The sequence below is a fragment of the Euleptes europaea genome, chromosome 10 (genome assembly GCF_029931775.1).
Source record: "Euleptes europaea isolate rEulEur1 chromosome 10, rEulEur1.hap1, whole genome shotgun sequence".
Classification (NCBI taxonomy): Eukaryota; Metazoa; Chordata; class Lepidosauria; order Squamata; family Sphaerodactylidae; genus Euleptes; species Euleptes europaea.
The window spans coordinates 12424068-12432818 of record NC_079321.1 but is presented as its reverse complement, the minus strand read 5'-3'; the positions used below and the strand labels follow the sequence as shown (position 1 = coordinate 12432818).

Here is an 8751-nt window from a genome sequence, read left to right as displayed (position 1 = left end):
GGCGGCCGGGCGGTCCCCAACGGGCTGCGGGGCGCCCTGAGAGGAAGCGCCGCCTCAGCAGCTCCTCCTCCCTGGAAGCCCCTCAGGCCGGCGCCGCCGCTTCTCCTCCTCCTCCTCCTCCTCCGCCGCAGCCGGGTGAAAGGGGAGGCGAGCAGACGCGGCTCCCGCCTCGGCCTCGCCCAGCGCGGAGGGCGGCGCCTGGGCCTGCTCGGCCTCCGCACACACCCCTCACGGGAGATGGGCGCGGCGGCAGGCGAGGCCCGCTGCTGAGGCGAGACCGGGTCGCGACGGCGGGGCGGGTGGGCAGGTGAGCGGGGCCCGGCCGGGAAGGAAAGCCGCTGTGGGAGACAATGGGGGGTGGGGCGCATGGTGGGCGCTGAGGGGGCTCGGCGGGGCCGGGCGCGGGAAGGCGGCGCGGGTGGTTGTGGGGAACGAGAGAGAGAGAGAGAGAGTGGCCGTTTATTCATGGAAGGTTTTGCCTTGGATTTGCCGCTCTTCAGATCACTGGTTCCCAACTGGGGGTCCGCGAGCACTCAATTAAGTTATAAACCCATAATAAATTAATATTTTCAATTAAAAGTTCTCTATTATAATATATATATATATATATATATATATATATATATATATATATATATATATGTGTGTGTGTGTGTGTGTGTGTGTGTGTGTGTGTCTATATATATATATATATTATAATAGAGAACTTTTAATTGAAAATATTAATTTATTATGGGTTTATAATATTAATTTATTATGGGTTTATATATATATATATACACACACACACACACACACACACACACATATATATATATATATATATATATATATATATACACACACACACACACACATATACACATACACACACACACACACAGAGTTGTGATTGGAGTTTATTTTCAAATTCTCAGAATTTTTATGGTGAGGGTCCCTGCAACGAGCAAAAACGTCCTAGTGGTCCCTGGTCAAACAAAGGTTGGGAACCACTGCTTGAGATGCACATTTCCCCCATCTGTGTTCTCAGCACTCGACAATGAGCCGCCATGCAGAGTTTTGAGAATTCAGATGGGGAAAATGGGCATCTGTAGAGTGGCAAATCCAAGGCAAAACCTTCCATGAATAAATGGCCAGAGAGAGAAGGCACCGTTTACGCATGGGGTTTTTTGCCTTGGGTTTGCTGCTCTCTAGGTGCGAGTTCCCCCCCCCAATCCAGATTCTCAACAATAAGACCCCCCCCCCATTGTGATAGCTAAAGTCTGGAAGCAAGCGAATAAACCTTCAATTATTGACTGGAGAGAGAAATTGTGGATGTATATGAGGATGGCCAAATTAACGGAATTCCTACATGGAAAAGATATGGAAGAATTTAAAAAAACATGGTCTAAGGCCGCCTCATATTGGGATAATTTGGCAAAAATGGATTTTACAGTATTAATTAACGAGTTCTAGAAACTAGTTTTAATAATTTTATATTTTTGTGTTATTAAGTATAATAAATGCTGTCGAAGGCTTTCACGGTCAGAGTTCATTGGTTCTCGTAGGTTATCCGGGCTGTGTAACCGTGGACCAAGACCACGGTTACACAGCCCGGATAACCTACGAGAACCAATAATAAATACTGGTTCTTGTAGGTTATCTGGGCTGTGTAACTGTGGTCTTGGAATTTTCTTCTCTGACGTTTCACCAGCAGCTGTGGCAGGCATCTTCAGAGGAGTAACACTGAAGGACAGTGTCTCTCAGTGTCAAGTGTGTAGGAAGAGTAATATATAGTCAGAATTGGATTACACACATTAACAGATCACTTCAGGATACAATGGTTCCATATTAACATACCATACCCTCATTAGCACATTATCTTGATACTTACAGGACAATGATTAGCACATTACTTTTGCAGGACAGTACTCAGCTCAAACCCAACCCCTTTCTGACTATATATTACTCTTCCTACGCACTTGACACTGAGTGACACTGTCCTTCAGTGTTACTACTCTGAAGATGCCTGCCACAGTTGCTGGCGAAACGTCAGGAAAGAAAATTCCAAGACCACGGTTACACAGCCTGGATAACCTACAAGAACCAATGAGCTCTGACCGTGAAAGCCTTCGACAATAATAAATACTGTTTAGACACTTCTTCGGACGTCCGGTGAAGGGTCACTTTTTTAGGTGGGTGGAGGGGGAAGGGGTATCTTTTTGAATTTTATAATTAAGTAATCATGAATGTAATAATTAAGGTATATAGATACCCTTCTGTATTTTGCTTTTGCTTTTTGTATTTTTTATGTTAATTTCATTGTATTTGTTTTTTTTATGTTTTGTTATAAAAATTAATAAGAAATTATAAAAAAAACAATAAGACCCCTCCTCCCCCCACCCCCGTGCGGAGTTTTGAGAATTCGGATGGGGGCGGCCGGAAATGGGCAACTAGAATCCAAAGCAACACCTCCCGTGCAGAAATGGCCACCCTTTATGCACGGGAGGTGTTGCTTTGGATTTGCCGCTCTCTACTGAGACAGCAAGGTAGACTTCCCCTGACTATGAAAGATCCACTGATTTAGCAATTTGTAATAATCTCTTTACCTTTCTGTAAATGTATTAGGGCAGCAAGGGAATAGCTTGTTGCTGGGCAGGGTATCTCTGTGTGTCTGTGTGCCGGTAATTGGGGCAAGAGTCACGGAGGGTTACAGTAAACCATAACAAGAAAACACAGTTGCATTTACCTGTAACTGCTGTTCATTGAGTGGCCCTCTGTGCAGGCACACATGGGATCTGCGCATGCGCAGGCCAGCCGCGCAGACTTTGACTATCGAAGCTTCTCTGCCTAGAGATAGGGACGCTCCCCCCCCCCCGCTCCTGTCAACGGCTCTTCCTGCCATTTAGGTCACGTGACAAGAGTCACGGAGGGTTACAGTAAACCATAACAAGAACTGGGTGAAACTGTTAACTTTACTGCCGCCTCTATGTCTGCAGTGCTATCAGCTTTACCCTGAATGTTGATGGGTTGTCATATCTTGAATTTGGATAAATATCTCTCCCTCAGTACAATCGGGACTCAGAGATTTCTGCCCATTAGGGCCTCTGGGCCGCAGCTGCTCCAAATAAATGTTTCTTGAAACAATGGTCTTTGGGTCTCTCTCTCCCCCCTCCCCGAACCCCCGGTTTGTCACAACATTTCAAGTGCATTTCCTCCATCCAAATTCTCAAAACTCAACAATAAGCCCCCCATGGAGAGTTTTGGGAATTCGGATGGGGAAGATGTGCTTCTAGAGAGCGGCAAATCCAAGGCAAAACCTCCCATGAATAGAGAGAAACCAGGCGGCCTTCTGGCTACCAGTTTCGCTATTCTTGAGCGTGTGGGAGGGTGAGATATGACTTATTAGTAGTATTTTTCCTTCTTAGACCCCTGTGGTATTTTAAAGACGAACAGGTTTGTCGCAGCGTTAAGGCAGGCCTTGACAAATTTTCTAGGAGTCGGTCCTTTTTTTTCTTCTTCCATTTTTCAGCCTTCAGGGATTTGCATTTTTAACGGCCATAGTTTCGAATTGTTGCTGCCACAAAACCTGCTACTCAACGCTTCACGGTTTGTCGTAATTTGATTCAAGCTACGATATGGGAAGAAACAGCTTTCAGGAAATAACTAATCCTGATTATCTGGCATAAGAAAATAATTGCTGGGAATGCTAGGTGTGTGTTAAGTGCCGTCAAGTCGCTTCCAACTCATGGCGACCCTATGAATCAAAGTCCTCCAAAACGTCCTATCTTTAACAGCCTTGTTCAGGTCTTGCAAACTTCCTTTATTGAGTCAGTCCATCTCTTGTTGGGTCTTCCTCCTTTCCTGCTGCCTTCAACTTTTCCTAGCATGATTGTCTTTTCCCATGACTCTTGTCTTCGCCTAACGTGACCAAAGTACAACAACCTCAGTTTAGTCATTTTAGCTTCTAGGGTCAGTTCAGGCTTGATTTGATCTATAACCCACTGATTTTTTTTTTTTTGGGCAGTCCTCGGTATCCGTAACACTCTCCTCCACACCACATTTCAAAGGAGCCTACTTTCTTCCTATCAGCTTTCTTCATTGTCCAGCTTTCACACCCATACATAGTAATAGGGAATACGATGGCATGAATTAACCTAATCTTGGTGGCCAGTGACACATCCTTACACTTACATTTAATGCTAGGTGGTGCAATGAAATTCCTAGGTGATTTGGCACCTGGGATTTGTTCCAGCATTTCAGGTCGAAGTCTTTCACATCACCTGTATCTGATTCTTTTAACTGGAGATTTCACAGGTTGAACCTGAGACCTTCTGCATGCTAAGCAGATGCTGTACCACGGAGCCACGGCCTCCCCAAGCAAGGGGGTAAACAGCCTGGCTTGATGCAAGCGTACAAGACATGTGCAAGAGCTCAGATGAACAGAGGATGAACGTAAATGATCACTCACAACAGCAGTTATGGATAATAATGCCCTCTTTCCTAGTTCTACTGAGTTACTTTTTACCCCTTGTGTCAGAGGAAAGGGTGTTGGCGATGGAGGCTTAAACAAATAGAATAAAACTTCTGGATAAGTTCTTGTTTAGTACTTTCACATCAAGAGTTCCTTTGAGGAGTAGTGACTTTCTTCCCAGTAGAGTGTTCTGGAAGATCATGGGTTTTCTGCGCATGGAGTCCTCCAGGGTTGGGTTGGTGGTGGGGTGGAAGGTGTTAATTTCCTGGTGGAATTAATTGCTCAAGGGTTTTCTTTCCGTGGCTTTTCCACCTTGGTGACCATCAGTATTTCATTTCCCCTTGCACCCAACCAAGCTTTTCAGAAAGTGGGTGGGGCCTTTGTAAGCAGGACTTGTTATTGGCTGCCCTAAGTCAAATGAAAGTGTTTTTTCCATGGTTCAGGAGGACTAGTAAGCACCCTGGTTTGTGGTTCTATTTCCCCCTTCAGGGCTTCTTTCATTTCATTTTCCCTTTCCCCCATGGGCTTTCCAGTTCCCTTTCTGTGCTTCTTTTGCAGAGTATGGTAGCCATTTGGATTTGGCTCCTCCTCCTTTGGCAACCATTTTGGGGTGGAGCCCACCACCCCCTCAAAATTCCAAAGGTGCCTACAGGTTCATAACGATTGAGACCCTCTGCTGCAGCTGTTGTTGATCTGTCTTAGGTAGAGGAGACATGTTTGGAGACAAAAGCTAAGGAAATGTTGTTCTTCGACAACATTTGGATATGCTCTGAAGCCATGCGAGTACTATTGACATGAAGATCCAAATGGTCTCTGTCAAGAAATTGTTAATCCCACAATTCTTTGATGCTGAAAAATCTTTGGTTCAGACCTGGCAGTAGTAAAATCAAACTGCTGCAGGCATCTCAGGAATGCATGCTCCATTTGCATCTCTCCATTTACATCTGTGAGAGTTTTGGAGGTATATTTGCAAAGCTTTAGGAAGGATGGTTCCCCCACCCATCTGTTGGCAACGTGTCAGATGGCCCGGCAAATGGCTTTTATCCTGTCTCGGAGAACTCCAGGTGACAAAGTGCACTGCAGGCATTTTTCTCACCTTGGTGGTGTTCGATGCAAGCCGGAAGAAACCTCCTTTGGTCAGTAAAATCTGACATGTCATCAATCTTTGGTTAATTGGCATCCCCAAAGCCTCCTTGGGTTTTTGAGCTCCCCCCACTGAGATTTTGGGAAATAAAAGATCCTCACACAAAATTGGGAGTGTGGCTGTCTTCCCATATGGGCAGTATGAGGGACTCCATCAAACAACCTGCTTGATCCGTTGGATTGCCTCTTGCGAGGCGAAGCGGTATGCTGAAACCGTTCTGGAATTTGGTAACTGAGTTTAGATGTTAAGCCTTTTGCCAAATGTTAGTTTTGTAGAAACCTCTACTGTGTAGCCAGTGATTAAATACGTTTTCTTGTTTTGTTTACTCTTGCTTCACGAAAAACCTCTTGTTGTCTGTAAGAGCACAAGCTTTCCTGAATAAACTCTTTTAGAATATAATTTGGTGTGCTTTCAGGCTTCAAGCTCTAAATCCGATTGCCTTGATAACCTGTGGTCCATTTACCAACCCTTTTGCTTTGCTTCTCCTTGCGAGGCCCTACTCTGCAAGGAGAGTTCTACTTGTTAATTTTATACCAGCAGACAGAAGTGGCTCTTATCTCCTGCCTGGGTGTGAGCTAGTTTATAGGAGCTTGTGGTGGCCTATTGCTGGAGCGTAGGGGGTTTCCCTATGCTCTGCCTTTGTTAAGTGTCTTTTGAATTTGCCCCAAACAAGGAACCAGGAATGGAGGTGACTGGCTTTTCCTCTACAGTCTCCATATCAGAACTGTTGTCACGGACAAAGTTGTGGAACTGGGTAGCTAAATGTGCTATAGGATCACAAAGGACAATGTTCCTTATGGTCGAGGTCTATCTTTGTAGTGGGTGCTTGTGTATGAGCCCCCTCCCACATTATCATATACAAATACTTGATTAAATTTGAGCAACAAGGTGAACCCTAGAAAATGTAGGGGCAAGGCTGACTATATTCTCAAAAATACCTGGTCGTAGTTTCAGAGCATCTTAATAGAGTGTTCTTTTTAGCAAATACCCTTTTTTTTTTTTTTTTTGCAACTGCTTGAGTCCAGGCTTTGGGCAGGGGAAAAGTTACTAATATAACCAGAATTCAGAGCTTTAAAAATGCATATCAGCTCTCTTGTGAAATATCCTCTGCTTTAGCTTAAAATATTTTTCACAGCTTTTTTGTTAGCGCTGCATGAAAGAGAATGGAATTTCTTGAAACTGTAACCACAATATTATTCTCTAAAATGTTGTCTTCTTTTGTTATAGACTGCAATGGAGCTTCTTGAGGAAGACCTTACATGTCCAATTTGTTGTAGCTTGTTCGATGATCCACGTGCCCTGCCATGTTCACACAACTTCTGTAAGAAATGTTTGGAAGGCATCCTAGAGGGAAATGCCCGGAATGTGATTTGGAGGCAGTCTCTCTTCAAATGTCCCACCTGCAGGAAGGAAACTCCAGTTACAGGAGTCAACAACCTGCAGGTCAACTATTCCCTAAAAGGTATTGTGGAGAAGTATAACAAAATTAAAGTAACCACAAAAATGCCGGTGTGCAAAGTGCACAGCGGCCAGCCCCTCAACATTTTCTGCCAGACAGACACACAGTTGATATGTGGGATCTGTGCAACTCGAGGAGATCATATAAAGCATGTGTTTTGCTCCATCGAAGATGCTTACTTTCAGGAGAAACGAGCTTTTGAGACACTGTTCCAGGGGTTTGAAATATGGCATTGTGGGGATGCCCTTTCTCGACTGGACACACTGGAAACGAGTAAGAGGAAAGCCCTCCAGATGCTGACCAAAGACTATGACAGGGTCAAAGAGTTTTTTGAGAAGTTACAATATACGCTGGAGCAAAAGAAGAATGAGATTCTTTCAGACTTTGAGACAATGAAGCTTGCTGTCATGCAGGCTTATGACCCAGAAATCAACAAGTTGAACACTATCATACGAGAGCAACGGATGGCTTTCAACATCGCAGAAGCCTTTAAGGATGTGTCAGAACCCATTGTGTTTTTGCAGCAGATGCAGGAGTTTCGAGAGAAAATCAAAGTGATCAAGGAAACCAGATTGCCTTGCCCTACTGTAGACATCAACTCCACCATGAAGGACTTTGATACTAGCCAGTGGGAGCAATTTAAGCTAGCAGATGTGGACAAGCTGTCTTTACCTCAGGAGAAAACCAGTTTGATTCCTCTGCTCTTCTCTCGCAAGTTTATTGTTGCCACTTTTCTTTGCTTGCTTATCCTTGCTACCACCCGGATGCCGTTTATGGACTCTCTAGGTGATACTCTCCTGCACTGGAAAGCTCTTATCTCTGCATTTGGCTCAGGGTATCTGGTAGACGTAGCAGAGATAGCAGATCATGCTGTGTTCTACTGGGAGAAAATGACGGATGGGGCTTCTGTTATGAGTGAAAAATGTGTAAACTACACCCTTGTGATGTTGGGTAACGTTGCTCAGTTTGTCTGCAAATATAAACTTTTGTAGCTACCATTAGTGCACAGGAAACCTGAACTGAAAGAAGTAATTCTTTTGGAGTGTTGTCTTTTTTTCTTTAAACCCAAGTACACTGGATATTGATAAACTGGAGCAGATTTTTCAAGCCGCCTTGGTTTTTCAGGTACAGATGGAGTTTTCTGAGGTTCATATATTGAAATATTTAACATATTCTAAAGGGGGCTGACTTTTAAAGGAAACACAAGTATACTTCTGTCTTTTTTGGCTTGTTTTGTACGTTGGATGCACAATAGATGTATGTATAACATGAATGAATGCACAAAGCAAAATATCTACAACTTTTTAATCGAATACAATAAACATCTGTTCATTTAATCTCAAAGTCAAGGAAATCATTTGGAAATGGTTGATATAGAGCTTTAGACCGGAGTGGCCATTGTATCAATTATAATATTCGTTTATAGCACCAGCCATGGGATAAAGTACTTATCTTAAAATATATTGCAATCTCCTATAAGGAAGTGAATGTCCGATGTGTAGTATTCACTTCTGAAAACCAGTTACTAATTAGACTCTCATTCTAAACTATGTATGTCTCCTGAAGTGTATACTCCTGAAGTGGACGCCATCTTGATTAATGATGTATATCTTGTGCGGTTGTTTGGAGGCATTGGAGAAGGAAGGAATGTCCATGCTGCATCAAGCTTAATAGCTGGTTTTAGAGGTCACTTGA

The 8751-nt window shown here is 43.8% G+C and overlaps 1 protein-coding gene across 1 annotated transcript; it reads left to right on the top strand.

Moving 5' to 3' along the window:
- The first annotated feature begins 6828 nt into the window (after positions 1-6828).
- Positions 6829-8163, top strand: TRIM13 (tripartite motif containing 13). Its single transcript, XM_056856338.1, has one exon. The coding sequence runs from the start codon at positions 6831-6833 to the stop codon at positions 8046-8048; it is 1218 nt and encodes a 405-aa protein (XP_056712316.1). The 5' UTR covers positions 6829-6830; the 3' UTR covers positions 8049-8163.
- The last annotated feature ends 588 nt before the right edge of the window (positions 8164-8751 follow it).